This window comes from Convolutriloba macropyga, chromosome 7 (assembly GCF_964194025.1).
Source record: "Convolutriloba macropyga chromosome 7, txConMacr16.3, whole genome shotgun sequence".
Lineage (NCBI taxonomy): Eukaryota > Metazoa > Xenacoelomorpha > Acoela > Convolutidae > Convolutriloba > Convolutriloba macropyga.
This window is the reverse complement of record NC_134474.1, coordinates 45,102,296-45,121,302: the sequence shown is the minus strand read 5'-3', so window position 1 is coordinate 45,121,302 and position 19,007 is coordinate 45,102,296. Positions and strand designations below refer to the sequence as shown.

The 19,007-nt window shown below is 34.2% G+C and overlaps 1 protein-coding gene across 1 annotated transcript in view; it reads right to left on the bottom strand.

The window, feature by feature from the left end:
• LOC142343046 (uncharacterized) overlaps positions 1 to 19,007 on the bottom strand; it is a 174,991-nt gene that overhangs the window by 120,090 nt on the left and 35,894 nt on the right. Inside the window, exons 13-15 of the mRNA XM_075394732.1 lie at positions 9,238 to 9,428; positions 8,370 to 8,644; positions 6,502 to 6,655 (exon numbers count right to left, since the gene is read on the bottom strand). Coding sequence (XP_075250847.1) covers positions 6,502 to 6,655; positions 8,370 to 8,644; positions 9,238 to 9,428 — 620 coding nt within the window. The remainder of the gene's footprint in view (positions 1 to 6,501; positions 6,656 to 8,369; positions 8,645 to 9,237; positions 9,429 to 19,007) is intronic.

The window sequence follows — 19,007 nt, the reverse complement described above, 5'->3', positions numbered from 1 at the left end:
TTTAGAAAATCTCTTCATGAATTGCTAATACTCCAGTCTATTACGATTTCAATTCCAGTGCTATTTCACTTCGAACGACAGCAACCGATTAAGGGAACTCTTGCCCGGGATTCAAATCGAGTTAATTCCATTTTTCCAACGCTGCAGTTTACTGAACGCTGCTGTTTACTATATATCAAAAATTGTTTGTAGATGTTTCCAACTTAACAGCTTTTTCAACAAATTTCTGACTTTAGTTCGTGGAATGAAGCGTCAACTAAACTCTTGAGCAATTGCAGTTTCTTAGTTTTCCACTAAAAATTATCATTTATATCTTTGATTGGGGTCTAAAAAATTTTTTAAAACTTTTTCGGCTCCCTTATATATAGGATATAAAGAGTCCATCATAGTAGCTTAAAGAAGTTCAAACTCAAAGCATACCATCTTAATGGGCATACCAATAACACTAAAAAAGATCAATTAATAATTTTAGTTCGTTACCTTAGACCGAATTGCATATTTTGTTCCACATAAAATGATTAACTGAGAGGGATACTTTAAACCCTTCCAATCCTAACGAACACAATAAAAAAGAAGTTTTTTGATCGAATGACCATCGACATTGACAATGCAATAAATATGAACTTGAACACAATCTAGTCGGGGATTATAACAAAAATATTTTCAACAGTGTGGAGAGAGCTGGACAAATTAATTATTCATTATTGCTTTAAATTCAACAGCCAAAGCATTCCAACCCCCACAAAACTAACATAAACTACACTGGCTCGGATTGCTTTTGCGTAAATGACGCTCAAGTTTGTAAAGACTCTCAACTTGTTCCGAAGCGATCCTTTCACCTCATGCGGTGTTTTCAAACTTATGTTTGAAAAGAGAAAAAATTGTTCTCAACAAAAGGTTTAAAATTAGAAATAACTAAAATTTTCTTGCTTTTTAAATAACCCTAGAGCTTTTTTAATAACCTTAAAAAGATAAGACTAAAAACAAGGATGCTCGGTAATGTGCGTTCGCACATAGAGTTCCGACCCCACTCATCTACATTTTTCACTTAATTGTCTACCAAATGAGGAAGAGATAAAAAAATTGACAAATCAACATACTGTTCAACAAACCACTAAATGAAAAAAACAATCTACAAAAAAGGCCGATTAGACTTTTGACTACCATAATATGAGCACCAGAAAAGACGGCGATAAAAAACAAAGAATTACAAATATAACTATCAAAACTCGTTGTTCTTTTTTTGAAAACCTTTAATAACCAAATCAAAATGGCATCCGATAAAACTTGTACAAAAGAAGATTTACTTGTACTTCACTAGAAAGAATATGAGTCTTTTCCTCATTGCAACTCGGTAAAAATTGACAGGAAATGAGCAAAGGGGCAAAGTTTAATAAAACATTGCTCTTTTGAAAAAAAATTAAACTCAAACTGATTAGAAGCATTATGCATCAAATGAAATCATGGAGAGATTTTTTTATACCTCAATAAAGAGCTATTGAGACCTTTCATTATCCAGGGCATGTCATACAACTACATAAAGAACAACAGATACAGGCAAAGAGAAAAAACTTGCACGAAAAAATTTGCGCAAAAAATTTGCACGAAAACGATGCCTCAGCCAAGCTGTTCACAAAATCATTAAAAATTTCTGATTACATTTTTTGCGAATGACCAGAGGAGAAATCATTGCTGTGATATTGTGAAAAGAAAACAAATACCTACAAAAATGGTCAAATATGCAAAAATCACGGATATTTTATGAAAACTGGTTGTACCAGTGTTGGATCATAACTCAGCTCTTGTTATACATAAAATCGGAGGAAATACGTTTACTTCTAGTGAAAAGCAGTTTATTTGACGTTATGAGCAACATATTTTGATGCAATATCGAAAACCATCCAGAACTCAATTATTATTTTTATATAATTCCCAGCAGTTATCTTCACATCATAAGACTATAGAAGTTGTGAATCTACAAGATCAAAGACTTAATTTTGGCAGATTAACTTTAACTCCTCCAAAAAGCAAACCTCTTATACCTGCTTAGCAATCGAAGGTTGGCATACACTGCCAATCAAACTAAAACAAAAACAAGACCAAAAAGATTTTTCAACAGTGTGGAGAGAGGTGGACAAATTAATTATTCATTATTGCTTTAATTTCAACAGCCAAAGCATTCCAACCCACACAAAACTCTGATAAACAACACTGGCTCGGATTGCTTTTGCGTAAATAACGCTCAAGTTTGTAAAGAATCTCAACTTTTTCCAAAGCGATCCTTTCACCTCATGCGGTGTTTTAAAACTTATTTGTTTGAAAAGAGAAAAAATTGTTCTCAACAAAAGGTTTAAAAATAGAAAGAATATGAGTCTTTTCCTCATTGCAATTCGGTAAAAATTGACAGGAAATGAGCAAAAGGGCAAAGTTTAATAAAACATTATTTTTATGAAAAAAAAATGAAGTCAAACTGATTAGAAGCATTATGCATCAAATGAATTCATGGATAGATTCTTTTATACCTCAATTAAAAGCTATTGAGGCCTTTCAATATCCAGGGCATGTCATGCAACTACAAAAAGAACAACAGATACAGGCAAAGAGAATTAATTTGCACGAAAAAATTTGCGCAAAAAATTTGCACGAAAACGATGCCTCAAGCAAGCTGTTCACAAATTCATTAAAAATTTCTGATTACATATTTTGCAAATGACCAGAGGAGAAATCATTGTTGTGATATTGTGAAAAGAAAACAAATACCTACAAAAAAGGTCAAGTATGCAGAAATCACGGATATTTTATGAAAACTGGTTGTACCAGTGTTGGATCATAACTCAGCTCTTGTTATTCATAAAATCGGAGGAAATATGTTTATTTCTAGTGAAAAGCAGCTTAGTTGGGTGTTATGAGCAACATATTTTGACGCAAATTCGAAAACGATCCAGAACTCAAATATTATTTTTACTTAATTCCCAGCAGTTATTTTCTCATCATAAGACTATAGAAGTTGTGAATCTACAAGATCAAAGAATTAATTTTGGCAGATTAACTTTAACTCCTCCGAAAAGCAAACCTCTTATACCTGCTTAGCAATCGAAGGTTGGCATACACTGCCAATCAAACTAAAACAAAAACAAGACCAAAAAGATTTTTCAACATTGTGGAGAGAGCTGGACAATTTAATTATTCATTATTGCTTTAATTTCAACAGCCAAAGCATTCCAACCCCAACAAAACTCTGATAAACTTCACTGGCTCGGATTGCTTTTGAGTAAATGACGCTCAAGTTTGTAAAGACCCTCAACTTTTTCCAAAGCGATCCTTTCACCTCATGCGGTGTTTTCAAACTTATTTGTTTGAAAAGAGAAAAAGAGAAAAAATTGTTCTCAACAAAAGGTTTAAAGTTAGAAAGAACTAAAATTTTCTTGCTTTTTAAATAACCTTAGAGCTTTTTTAATAACCTTAAAAAGATAAGACTAAAAACAAGGATGCTCGGTAATGTGCGTTCGCACATAAAATTCCGACCCCACTCATCTACATTTTTCACTTAATTGTCTACCAAATGATGAAGAGATAAAAAAAATTAACAAATCAACATAATGTTCAACAAACTACTAAATAAAAAAAACAATCTACCTGAAAAGGCCGATTAGACTTTTGACTACCATAATATGAGCACCAGAAAAGACGGCGTTAAAAAACAAATAATTACAAATATTACTATCAAAACTCGTTGTTCTTTTTTTGAAAACCTTTAATAACCAAATCAAAATGGCATCCGATAAAACTTGTACAAAAGAAGATTTACTTGTACTTCACTAGAAAGAATATGAGTCTTTTCCTCATTGCAATTCGATAAAAATTGAGAGGAAATGAGCAAAAGGGCAAAGTTTAATAAAACATTGCTTTTTTGCAAAAAATTAAAGTCAAACTGATTAGAAGCATTATGCATCAAATGAATTTATGGAGAGATTATTTTATACCTCAATAGAGAGCGATTGAGACCTTTCATTATCCAGGACATGTCATACAACTACAAAAAGAACAACAGATACAGGCAAAGAGAAAAAATTTGCACGAAAAAATTTGCGCAAAAAATTTGCACGAAAACGATGCCTCAGCCAAGCTGTTCACGAAATCATTAAAACTTTCTGATTACATTTTTTGCAAATGACCAGAGGAGAAATCATTGTTGTGATATTGTGAAAAGAAAACAAATACCTACAAAAAAGGTCAAATATGCAAAAATCACGGATATTTTATGAAAACTGGTTGTACCAGTGTTGGATCATAACTCAGCTCTTGTTATTTATAAAATCGGAGGAAATATGTTTATTTCTAGTGAAAGCAGCTTAATTGGGCGTTATGAGCAACATATTTTGACGCAAATTCGAAAACGATCCATAACTCAAATATTATTTTTATATAATTCCCAGCAGTTATCTTCTCATCATAAGACTATAGAAGTTGTGAACCTACAAGATCAAAGACTTAATTTCGGCAGATTAACTTTAACTCCTCCAAAAAGCAAACCTCTTATACCTGCTTAGCAATCGAAGGTTGGCATACACTGCCAATCAAACTAAAACAAAAACAAGACCAAAAAGATTTTTCATCAGTGTGGAGAGAGCTGGACAAATTAATTATTCATTATTGCTTTAATTTCAACAGCCAAAGCATTCCAACCCCCACAAAACTCTGATAAACTACACTGGCTCGGATTGCTTTTGCATAAATGACAATCAAGTTTGTAAAGACTCTCAACTTTTTCCAAAGCGGTCCTTTCACCTCATGCGGTGTTTTCAAACTTATATGTTTGAAAAGAGAAAAAATTGTTCTCAACAAAAGGTTTAAAATTAGAAATAACTAAAATTTTCTTGCTTTTTAAATAACCTTAGAGCTTTTTAATAACCTTAAAAAGATAAGACTAAAAACAAGGATGCTCGGTAATGTGCGTTCGCACATAGAGTTCCGACCCCACTCATCTACATTTTTCACTTAATTGTCTACCAAATGAGGAAGAGATAAAAAAATTAACAAATCAACATATTGTTCAACAAACTACTAAAAAAAAACAATCTACCTAAAAAGGCCGATTAGACTTTTGACTACCATAATATGAGCACCAGAAAAGACGGCGATAAAAAACAAATAATTACAAATATTACTATCAAAACTCGTTGTTCTTTTTTTGGAAACCTTTAATAACCAAATCAAAATGGCATCAGATAAAACTTGTACAAAAGAAGATTTACTTGTACGTCACTAGAAAGAATATGAGTCTTTTCCTCATTGCAACTCGGTAAAAATTGACAGGAAATGAGCAAAAGGGCAAAGTTTAATAAAACATTGCTTTTTTGAAAAAATTTTAGGTCAACCTGATTAGAAGCATTATGCATCAAATGAATTCATGGAGAGATTCTTTTATACCTCAATAAAGAGCTATTGAGACCTTTCATTTTCCAGGACATGTCATACAACTACAAAAAGAACAAGAGATACAGGTAAAGAGAAAAAATTTGCACGAAAAAATTTGCGCAAAAAATTTGCACGAAAACGATGCCTCAGCCAAGCTGTTCACGAAATCATTAAAAATTTCTGATTACATTTTTTGCAAATGACCAGAGGAGAAATCATTGTTGTGATATTGTGAAAAGAAAACAAATACCTACAAAAACGGTCAAATATGCAAAAATCACGGATATTTTATGAAAACTGGTTGTATCAGTGTTGGATCATAACTCAGCTCTTGTTATTCATAAAATCGGAGGAAATATGTTTATTTCTAGTGAAAAGCAGCTTAATTGGGCGTTATGAGCAACATATTTTGACGCAAATTCGAAAACGATCCAGAACTCAAATATTATTTTTATATAATTCCCAGCAGTTATCTTCTCATCATAAGACTATAGAAGTTGTGAATCTACAAGATCAAAGACTTAATTTTGGCAGATTAACTTTAACTCCTCCAAAAAGCAAACCTCTTATACCTGCTTAGCAATCGAAGATTGGCATACACTGCCAATCAAACTAAAACAAAAACAAGACCAAAAAGATTTTTCTTTGTCACACTTAAAAGTTACTTTTGCTCAATATAAGGTAACTTGCTTTTTCCTTAAGATTAATAATAATTTTGGATGGTTCATAGGTTGACGCTAAATTTAATTAACGAATTTTCTTTTTTTTCAGATAAGTTTATTTTTTAAATTTTTTAATGATTAATCAATTCTATAACGAGTTACACTGCAGAGTTGTGAATAATACTTCATTAACTAGTTCTGGCTCCGAATTCGGTGTTCTCTTTTAAAGAATTTCTCAGCATCCAGCATGGTAGCCAGTTAGAATAACAGTATCCAAAACTGAGCTTCCCGCTTGAAGTTCCTTGCAAAGTAACGAACTCGAGCGCAAACTCGGCACAAAGACAGAGAAATTCTCTTTGAGGGTTTGTTCATATAATAATATTATTCAATTCTATTTAACGGACACAGATCCCAAACTCACCCTTCCTGTGGACACCGGCATCCACCCACGCAAGGCATTTGACAATCTGACCCCTCCAGGACTGGACTGCCCCATGCTTGTACATCCGCACATGTGTTCATAGTGCATGAGTCATCACAAGACTTGTACACAGTGTCTGCTGGGCAGGTCACACCTAAAAACAGTTAATTCGATTAAAGTGCCCCAGTCTTTGTTTTAAAATCTATTTTTATACCGCTGTAGGAATAATTTAGCTCTTGCGTGGTGTGACATGGGAAATGGGGGGGGGGGGGGGGGGTGGCGTCCATAAATTACAGGCGTCTTTTCATAAGTCGACCAAGGGTCTTTTGATACCCAATATTGGTCGACACGGTATTTGCATTAATTGACCAACGGTCTTTTCATATCCCATATCGATCGACCTACGTTCTTTTCATACCCGATATCGGTCGACAACGGTCATTTAATACCCGATATCGGTCGACAACGGTCTTTTAATACCCGATATCGGTCGAAAACGGTCTTTTCATATCCGGTACAGACGACCTAAATTCTGATCATAGGTCTTTTTTACCAAATTTATAGGGTTTCCTAAAATCGACCGCGACCAATATCGGTCGACTCATAGTTTTTCTTATCTGATACAGTTGACCTGGACAAATAGGAAGTCCACCGGCAATTTACTGGACAACTAAAACGCTTACAGTGAGGTGGAAAAATTCCAACTTCGCCATAAATGTCACGCTTTTTTGTGCGTTTTCATGATAAATTGCACTCATTGAAAATTACGCAATTCAGCAAAAATGAAAAATTGTCAAAAGAGCGAAAAAATGTTGGTTGAAGTAGCTTTGTAGACACGAAAAGCAAACAAATAACACATTTTCAGCACAATTGATCTCGCTAACAATTTTAGGAGAGATCTGAAAACTAAATTCGGTCTTTTTTAACTTTTTAAAAATCATTTTGTAGAAAACTTTGTTCAAAAACTCTTATTCGCTGGTTTGCACATATTACCTAACGATTTGCTATTATCATGCTCTGCCTAGAAGAACTCCCATTTTATGTTTGATTTTCTGATTAACTTCTTGTCATTATTTAAGAACTATTTGTCAAGAAAACCTTATCAAAATTGTTTTTCATTATTCGGTTTTTTTGCCCTAACGGTCATTTTGATCATATTTTGTGCGTACTCATGGTTGAGCTTGACCATAATAGGCAAATCCAAAGTCGACCATGGCCAATATCGGTCGACTTAAAGAAGACTTTGGCCAATATCGGTCGACCTAAAGTCCACGATGACCAATATCCTCGACCTAAAGTTCACCAGGACCACTATCCTCGACCTAAAGTCGACCATGACCACTATCCTCGACCTAAAGTCGACCATAACCACTATCCTCGATCTAAAGTCCACCAGGACCACTATCCTCGACCTAAAGTCGACCATGACCACTATCCTCGACCTAAAGTCGACCATGACCACTATCCTCAACCTAAAGTCCACCAGGACCACTATCCTCGACCTAAAGTCCACCATGGCCAATATCGGTCGACCTAAACTCGACCATGACCGTTAATGTCGACCTAAAGTCTGATCATTTTGGGTCCATTATGGGTCGACCACTGTCTTTTCATAATTCGACCTGTCAACAGGCGAAGAGCTGTTCTAATTTGCTGGCAGATAGGAAATTGCCAAAGTGTTCCTAATTATTGTCATATTGTTATAGCATTCTCTATTGATTCAAATGTCATATATACGACATGGTAGCACAAATTAGGTACTTTCATAGTAGTCAACCATTGAATATTCAATGATATATCAAAATAGTAAGAGTTTCTTCGGCATGAAATTTAAATGCATACTGCAATATCGAAATTTAAATACATACTGCAATATCCCTCCAGCAAGACATCGTCCCTCCACTCAGATCCTACCATATCTGAAGCGTCCAAATCTTTGTTAGATCCAGCGAGGTTCAGACATTCTTGTGAGTATGCATCCAGGCTCTGACACATGGAGTAGGTGTTTTTCAATGATGGCTGTATGTGGGCATGGCATGCGTCAAACTTGCACATTTCGAAGTATGGCGCCACTTCCACGTGTTTCATGCAGTGACCAAATTGGGTCTCATTTTTGAGCAACATACAGTGAGGTGCGTAGACCCTTGAAACAGATAGGTCACAACAAGGTTCATGTTTTTCTCCAGATTGTATTGGTGTTTTTCGTTGTTTATAGTAAATTACTTGGGCTATAAACTACTTTGGCTGTATTCAAGGAACTTTAATGTTGAACTTTAAAAGTTAACGAAATTTATGATTTTCTTAAAATGCTTGCAATGACACTGAAAGATCACGATAAGTACAACCCAGGAATGGAGAATTTACCACCCCCCCCCCCCCACACACACACACACACACACACACCCACGTTATCTGTATTATTAGTCCCTCGGTACATTCTCCCTCGGACCGGGTGTAATTTTTTAAAATTTTAGCTCGTAAAAGACATGCCGATGAGTGTCTATAGGTAACGAGTGGTTTTTGCTTCACAAAACATCTGTTAAACTTCCTTGGTCAATATTTTAAAAAAAAAACTCCTTTTAATATCTTTTTTAAAAGACATTAACAGGACATTTTAACTGCAATTAAGAAAGTCAAGAACCACTTTATTTAGTACGATTATTGTCTTTTTTTTGCGTTGTATGGTCGTTGTTCACAAAATAAAAAGCAAGTCGTCAACTCAAGTTAGCTTCTAACAATTCACTAAGGGTGCTGCAAGCATCCTCCTTTTCCCTGTGGTCCAAGTCAGTTGGGTCAACTGTATTCGCACCTCCCCCACTGATTTGGTAAGACTGGGCAAATTCAGTCACAGAGACAGTGATGACCCCGTCGTACATTGTGAAGTCGTCCTTCTGCTTCTTATTGTACAACCCACCCAACCCTTTCAGCTGAAATAAACGGGGTCAATATTAACCCAGTTAAATTTTGGAACAATTTTTCGTTTGATCCATTAAGTCAAATTATACTTCTTTCAGTAGAACCAATTGACTCTACTCTTTGATCTCGCTCAGCCTTTTACATGAAAAAGAAATCATAACAGGAAAAGTAATAACACTCATGGCTTCCTTTGTTAGAAAACTGAAACAAGAATCTATTGGTTCACTTTAAACATTTTTTAAAAATCTTTATTTTCTGAACTTTTGATTTCGATTTTGGCATGCTTTATACGAAAACTAAAATTGCTTACTAAATTCACACGATTTAATTTCTCCTCAAACGATCTTTGGTTATTTTACTTTATGTTTTCATTCTTGTTGCAATCTATGATCAGTACCTGCAAAAAAGCGAATTTGTGCAAGCTTGCAAGCTTGATGCTTCTGCTTTGTAATGTAACAAGGATGCTCATTAATGTGCGTTCGCACATGATGTTCCGCCCCGAGCTCATCTACATTTTTGACTTAATTGTCAAACTAATGATGAGATAATTAAAAATAGATGTCTGGGTTTAAAAAAATCGTTACGCAACCGAAGTACTACTTGAATTGCATAACAGCATACCTGATTACAGCGCTCACAAAATCTGCCATTAGAAAGACTACGAGAAAATAAACAACAAAATAAGCAAAAACAAAAAATTTTCAGCGAATAAGCTAAAAGAAGAGAAAAAGAAACACAAAAATTGACAACTCACGAAACGTTTATGAAAACGCATATTGTCCAACAAACAAAACATCTGTTACGACATGATATTAAGGGAAAAATAATTTTTGAATATCAAAAAAATTGGATGAAACCTCTCAAGGATGAGAATAAATAACAAATTGACGAAAAGAACAAAAACTGAAAAGTATAAAAAATCTTTGAGACCGAACGAGATCGTAAATTTTATCAATAATCGCTATAAACTGAGTTCATTGGCTACATCATTCATCCAATCCTCAATTAGAAGTCTATGCGACTAGTCAGCATTTTACGACTACACAAAAAATAAAAAAAGGCAAAAACAGCAACTTCAATAAAAATTGAGCGAGGAAAAGTGTCGAAGACAAGAAAAGAAAAAAAATCGGAAAAATTTTTTGTATGCTCATTTAAATTGTTAGCAGCGATGGAGTTCTTCTTTATTTGACAAAATGACCTCAAAAAATCAACAAGTATTTACAAATATAAAAAAACCAAGAAACTTTTGAAAAAAACCGTTATATCAACGCCGTTAAATTCAATAGATTTGAGCGGAAGACAAAAAATACGCTAAGTTATGCCTTAATGAGAAAAAAGATGTTTGTCCATCATATGTCATTAACAGGATATCACAATAAGTCCTATGATTATGAAAACAGCAACAAATAATGCAAAAACCAAAAATTAAGTAGAAAAGTGCGAGAAGAAAGTTGAAGAACTTTAAACCATTAGCGTTACTCTGAACTGTTTATCTATGATCACCTGGACGTCTTTTGTTAGCCAAGGGAAACTATCATTATTAGGATAATGAGATAAGATTTCAAAAGGAACCAAAACTACAAAAAAATCCAAATTTTTTTTGAAATTATGAAAACTCGTGGCATCGAAGTCAAAGAACCATTAGTTAGCAGATAGAACAACTAACCAGAATATTTCTAAATGTTAAAAGAAAGGGGATCCTGTCATTACTGAGACTAACTTACATTTCACGAAATTAATTTTGATAATGCTTAGTGTCCAAACTTTTTTAAAATTTTAATAGCCACTAAATTCAATAGCTCTCAACGGAAATCATTAAATACGCAAAATTATGCCTCAAAAAGTAGATAAGGAGGTTTTTCGTTTTTAAGTTATCAATAGGAGATCAGAATGAGCCTTATGATTATGAAAACAACAACAAAAGCAGGCAAAAACCAAAAAATTCAGTAGAAAAGTGCAATAAAGTGTCGAAGCCATTTAAACCAAAAACTTTTCTCTGAAAACTTTATCCATGATTCATTGAACGCCTTCTCTAAGTCATGGAGAACTATCATTATCAGAATAAGGTGACGAAAAATCAAAGTGAAACAAAATTACAAAAAAAATACAAAAATTAAAAAAATATCATGTTAATTCGAGGCATCGGGCAAATAAAATCAGTAGTTAGAAAATAAAACCACTAGCCAGATTCGTTTTTGTTGCAGTAGAAAAAAAAGATTTCGTGTCATTACTGAGAGTGACTTACAGTTCACGAAAATGAATTTAAGATTATTTATTGTCCAAAAAATATTCTAAAAAGTTATTTATTAAAATCTTAACAGCCTTTCAATATAAGAGCTTTCAACGGAAGTAAAAAATACACTAAGTTATGCCTCGACGGGAAGATCACTTTGTTTATCATCAATAGGTCATCAAAAACACATCACAACAAGTCCGACGTTATGTACAGGCAAAAACCAAAAAAAAATTCAGCAGAAATTTGAGAAGAAACTGTCGAAGTCATTTAAACCATTTTTTTCTCTGAAAACTTTATCTATGATCCATTGGACGTATTTTTTTAAGCCAATGGGAACTCCCAATGCGAACATAATGAGATAAGATTTTAAAAGAACCAAAAATAAAAAAATAACCCGAAGTTTTTTTTGAAATTTCGAAAACTCGTGTTATCGAAGTAAAAAACCAATAGTTAGCACATAAAACCATTTACCAGATTAGTTTTGGTTACAGTAAAATTGATGGGGTCTTGTCACCTGTCATTACTCTAACTGACTTACCTTTCATGAAAATAAGTTTAACAGTGTTTAATGTTCAAAAAAATTTTAAAAAATTTTTCTTAAGACTTGACAGCCATTAGCTGTCCACTCAAAGCACTATAAAGGTTTACCTAATGCACAAAGAAAATAGATTGCACTTGTGATTAGCGACTCTATGCCATAGGACTCCCAAAATTTAGTTCCGTCTGAAAAAGAGAATCACAATTTCATTAAAAATTTCGGAAACTCAGAGTCGAAGACAAAAAAACATGAGCGTTTCCTTGAAGTCGAACTTTTTTCATTGGGTATCATGTGAATGTAAATAAGGTTTGTCATTAAAGGAACCTCGATATGAAAATGACAAGTCTCTAAGTGACTATAAAACAATAAGAAATGGGAAAAGTTTTCTAATAAGCAGATCTCAAACTGTTTTCGAGTTTTTTATTTATAGTAAATTTTCTCACGAGACCAGAACTAGCCTTTTAATCGGACTATTGGTAACACAAAATTGTTCCAATTTGTAACGTGAAATGTCTTTTTGAAATAACATTTATTAGAAAAGCTTTAATTTGATCAAAAATTACGCTAAAAGGGATCAAAATCATGCAAATATCACGTGTTCACACAAAAGTTTAAACCTCGATAACTCCTCGAAAAATCCGAAATTCAAAAAAAATCTTTTTAATTTCGAATTCTACGCTGGGCGATCTTTTTAATGATACCACTCACATATCTCTGCGATGAATATATCGATCGGCCAAAATTGTCTGAACAAAAAAAACTCATTTGAGTATATAGTTCCTTCCCCCACAAGTGGGGTCGGAACAACTAGTCTTTAGGCTGCTACCATATAGTGACAAATAATGTGAACAACTTTCTAGTTTCCATTAATAACCAACGTCCCATCTTTTTAGTCTTCAGATTTTTCGTTTCAAAAAAACTTTGTGATTGCATCTGCTGCATATAAACTTTAATCGTAACATCCGCATGGCATGACTTTCCATTTGCATAAACAATGAGATAACTAAAACAGCCTTATGCTAGTACTGTCGTAAGCTCTTGTTATGATTAAATAATGTAACAAAATGGCTCTAAGCATGGCACCAAGAAAACTCAAATTCATTTTACGGCAGACATTGCATCATCTTCAATTAAGTGCTTTACTGCCAGACACGATAATAATCGCGCAAAAATAGTTTATGCAGGTGACAAGGAATTTTTTGGCTACAAAAAACCAGAAGTTCTTTATATTGTAAAAAAAATTTTGACGTATATGACTCCGTTCACCCAGTTCTCATAAAATGCAAAAAAAAAACAAGATACTTCCCAGAATGATATTGCTGCTGATGCAGCTGTTTTTGCAAGTTCAATACAATTGTTGGCGCATAAATCATTATCAGCGTGCTTCATATCCAAAATTCATAACAATATGATGGTTTGACAGTGCTCTGCCACCAAAAACAACAAACAAAGAAAATTTATTTGTTGATGTATAATAAATGATATTTTTTATCAACATTCTATTCACCAAAAAACAAGGAATTGCAGCAAAAAAAGTCAATTTCAAAATTTTTTTCAAAAAAGTAGGGCATATGCAAATCTGATAACTAAAAAGACCCGAAATATAAGTGACAAAAACATCTTTCAAAGACGCATTTCAAATATTAGAGGAAGAATTTGTTATTTTTGACAATATTTTGTCGTTTTGAGGCGGCGAAAACTTCCAGTCTTTCTATTTATTTCTAAAAGGTTTTGAAATTTTCATAAAAAAGATTTCTTGTATTTTTTGCTTTCTAAAAAGTGAAGAATTCTGCTTGAACATTAAGCTAGGCTGCCAAAAGGAGCAAATGCCTTAATCAGGCCAAAAATTTCCGCGTTGTTAACTTTTTGAAAACTCCAAATTATTAAACGAACACATTGTTGTGCAATTCTACAGGTACATAAGTTCAAAATGATGCAACTCAAAAGAACCGAAAATTGTCTGAACGGAAAGAAATATGGCTGAAATAAAAATGTCACCTTTTTAAAAAAAATGTTGATCAATAGTTATGGCAAGCAAATAAATTCCAGTAATGAATTTAGCGGAATAAAATTTGGAAAATTTGAGCTTGAATGATCAAAACCTGATGGTTAAGCCACACATATTAAATTCATGTTTCGGCTAGTAGCATTTTTCAATGGATTGCAACACGAGAAGCATTCCAAGTCGAGAGTGAAATTTTATAACTTAATGCAAGTGTCAAATAATTTTTCATTGGTGTTGACATACCTAGTAGTAGTAGTAGTATAAGAATTCAATTACCTTCTGAGGGTATAAACAAGGATGATGATACAAATGGTATAACAAAGATAAAAATGATATAAATTATGTAACAGCTAGAAAAACATTAATTAAACAGAGAGTCATGCTATACAGAAACTACATCTACACCTAAGGAACCACGTGCAAGATAAGTCAAAATCATTTCTCATTGCCATTAGTAGATAGTTGCGGTTTTGGATTTGCAAGTATCCTTGAAAAAATTGATGCTGACATTAAGTAAATCCGCGGCGTTATTTATAATACGTTCAACTCTGAAGAAAAACGATTTTTCCGTACATCTTTTCTTAGCTCGTGTGAGAGCCAGACGTTCACGATCAAGTGTTCGTAGGTTTAAATCCTTTGAGTCCAAGTTGAAAAATTTGTCAAAAGATATGCAATTCCCGTTGTTTAAGATTGCCGTAAAAACACGTATGTCACGTTCGATGAGTTGATAGCATATTGGCAGAGAGTTTGATAATTTTAGCAGGGAGGAGTAGTCATTGTAACCAAAGCACCAACGCAGGCCATGGATATTGAGCTGTTCTAACTTCCGTAGATCAGAAAGTTCAGGAAACCAAGCAGGGTATCCATATAGAAGAACCGATAAAACACATGCCTTGAATAAATTGAATTTAACTCCAGATGGGAGGTTGAACGGAACACTGTGCTTCAAGTAATTGAACGATCGACGAGCTTTTACTATTTTTGTTTGAATATGAAGACGCCATTTCAACGTTTTGGATACCTCACTTCCCAGATCCGTAATTTTATCAAGCGAAGGAATCTCGACATCACCAAGAAGTATATTATCCAATGACATTCTACTAATATGTAAATAACCGCTTTTAGCTGAATTAAAAGACAAATAGTTACAAAAAGCCCATAACCGCAACGAGCATAGATCATTTTGAGCACTATTCAAGCAGAACTCGCAATGGCAGAGCAATTTCGTGTCGTCAGCGTAGCAGAAAACTTTCGATACTTCGGGTACGTCAATCATATCATCAAGAAAAATTAAAAAGAAAAAGCGGTCCCAACACGCTTCCCTGAGGAACACCACTAGTAACTGGAAGGCGGCTCTCTGATAAAACACCATCTAATTTAACACATTGACGTCTAGATGATAAATAAGAATTAATAAGTTTTACACAATTTTCGTCAAAACAAAATTGAATAGTTTTCGAAAGCAGCGTGGAGTGGTCCACAGAACCAAAAGCTTTGCTGAAATCTAAATAAACAACAACTTGTTCCACGTTTCCGTCAAAATTCAGGTGTAACTCATGCAGAAATGTGAGCAATTGCGTAACTGTAGAATGTTTTGCACGAAATTCATGTTGTCTAGGATTCAGCCGATCTTTAATCTTTGTATAAATAAACAGAAATAGAAATTTCTCTAAAACTAAAAATAACCTCGGGAGTATTGAGATAGGCCAATAATTTTCAATGTCGACTCGAGGTCCTTTTTTGTGAATAGGGGTAACATAGGCACATTTCCAATTCTCGGGCCAAAATTGTGAATGAATAATATATGTGAAAATAAGATGGATGAATGGTGCTAATGTATGTGCCGCTTTACTTAAAATAGTCGGCGGTATACCATCAAAAGCAGGAGTCGCGCTGCTGGGGACCCTTAAAAGATAATTTTGAATTTCGTCAAGGCTGAACTGAACATCAGATAACTTGATCTCATTGCCGCACACAAGGTCATTCAATCGTATTTCAGTTTTCGGTTGAAAAACTGATTGAAAAAATTTTTTGAAAAGATTTGCTTTCACTGAGCCTTCAAAAGACACCTCGTTTTTGTAGAACATTTGTTTAGGGAAGAAACTTCTACCATTTAAACTTTTCAACATAGCAAACGCTTCATTTGTATTAAACCTCTGTACACTGTTCAACAAGACCTGCTTGTCCATGTCAATAAGAATAATTAGCTCCTTTTCGAGGCATTCAACTGTATTTTTCTGATGTTTTCGAGCTGTATTTAGTTTATTTAAACAATGCATTGTCTGCGATGAATAATAGAATGGAGCTTCAAAGCGTTTTCTCCGTTTTCTGTTAAGACTTTGATTGAGAGTGCAAAATACTTTACGATAGAACGTTGATAGGAAATCAGGATTCAAGTTGTGGCATTCCTGAGCGAAAGATCGTGAGAGTGTTAGATGCGATAAAATCACCAAGTAGAATCCACTGGACAACTTTGCGTTGATCACAGCTCAGGCTTGCCTCCACATCGGCAAAAACACTTCGCAATTTGTCTTCTGTAACACCAGGTTTGACATAAAACACCGATCCTCGAGGAGGTAGATATGCAAGTATAATGCAGAGAGTAGGAGTCTGGATACTTAAGACAAGAACACAAAATTGCTCACACTTTGAATAATAAAGTAAGTTGCTGCTAATAATGCTGCTATCAGGAAAAAAAATTTAATTACAACATGTTTCTTGAGTTTGAAATTTTTTGAACAATGTCTCCACTTTTGATTATAATGAGATTCCTAAAACTGACTGTGCTTGACAGTGGCAGCTTATTCAACGTGTATAAATATTCGATTAGCTTCAAATCTTCAAGAATAGAATCCTTCCATAAAATCCTCTCACAAAACTGCTTTGTTCTCTTTACATACCCATTACTACGACAACCGTACATTTGATCCAAAATAAACAAATCAAATGACCATTACTCCACTTTAAGCAACGTTGCGCCATCTTTTTTACAACTCTTGCACTGGATAATTCTCTTGTTACAATTATTAGTTATAAAGAAGATTTAACTTGACTTAACATTACTAAAAACTTTGCCAACTTTCTGAGAAATTTCTTGGTGTTGACAAACTTTAAAACTTTTGCGTTTAATTGAGCAATAACTTTTGTCGTTTTTTCTTTCAATTTCTAACTTTTCTGGTGAATTTATTTTTCGGATGTAAGTTTTCTTTTATTTTCATAACAAAAGTATTTTCAAAGAACTCTTTCACAACATCTGGAACAACTGCGGTTAACAACCAACAAAAAAAGAATATCAGTGATCCAGCCATACCGTTAATTGCTTTCATTTGATGTAAAATGAGTTTATTTTTTGTTCTCTTACTGTTAATTTGCATCTTAATGTTCTTAAAACTGAAAAACCTGACAATTTAAATATGCAATAGATATGTTGAAGCATCTTTCTGCTGAATGATCCTTGCTTATTCTTACAGACAGGTTTCTTGTCTAAAATTTTTTTGTGGATTATTATATTAAAAAAAAGATGGGTTGCGGATTTTCTCAAGCGGAAAGAAAGAGTTTTATTTATAAAAACTATACAGTAGATCAATGCAGGTGACTCAAAAGACGAATAAAAAAACTCGAAAAAAGCAGGTATTTTTACTCGACAGCAATGAAGCAAATCAATGATGATTCTGTTGCTACATTATGATTCAAGGTGGAATAATAGTGTGTCTATTTACTTACTGCTATTATGATAAATAATAAAATAGAAAGCAACTATTAACTTCAGCAGTTGAATAATTGAAGTCCACATTCCTTATTCCAAAAATATCACATCAATTGTACAGGTGAGAGAAATACTCATACTCTCATAGATTAAGGTTAAGAGTTTATTTCTTAGTTCTGTTTCTTAAGAAAAAATGAGGGCGAATTTAGTCTAGCCAATCGCTGTCAGTGGGCTATGTCTGAGCTGCTTCGGTTCTTCGTTGTAGCACGTAATAAATGTTTGTTTGTGTGTGCGCGCGTGTATGTGTATGAGACTCTGCGCGTGTCTGTGTGCTTGCGCTCGCGCGTGTGTGTGGGTTTGTGTGCATGTAAGTGCGTTCGTGCGTGCGGGTTTGTGTATGTGCGTGTCCGGGTGTTTTTGTGCGTGCGTGTTAGTGTGCGCGTGTGCGCGCGCGTGTGTGTGGGTGCTATGGGTGTGTGTGTGTGTGTGTGTGTGTGTGTGTGTGTGTGTGTTTGCTTCTGGGTGCTTCTGTGTGAGTTGGTGTGTGTGGGTGTGTGTGCATGTGTGTGTGTGTGTGTTTGTGTCTGTGTTCGCGCGTGGTTTTTTGTGTGTATGTATTTTTGCTTGCGTGTGTGTGTGCGTCTTTGTTGGTGTGTGGTTGTTTGTGTGTATTGTATTTGTGTGTGTGTGTGTGTGTATGTTTGTGTCTGTGTTTGTGTGTATATTTGTTTGCGGGCGTGTGTGTGTGTGTGTGTGGGTGTGTGTGCATGTGGAGGAAATTATTTTGTGTTCTGGTGAGTGCATGATTTTGTTGTGATTGTTTTGCAAGTACGTTTTGAGTTCATTCAGATCTGAGCTAAAAACTGAATGTCCCAATGACGCTTTTCGCCATTCTTTATGGACAATTTTGTCAAAAAAGAAGAAACTTGCCAATATAGTCAATGTATATATATACACTTAATATTAAGTTCATTATAATAGAAGACATTAGCTATTAATAACTACATGAAAACAGCGCTCCATAGATGGTCACTAATTCAACGATCGTAAGAATGTACATGAACACACCAACGCAACATCACATTTGTGAAAATTGTTTCCGATT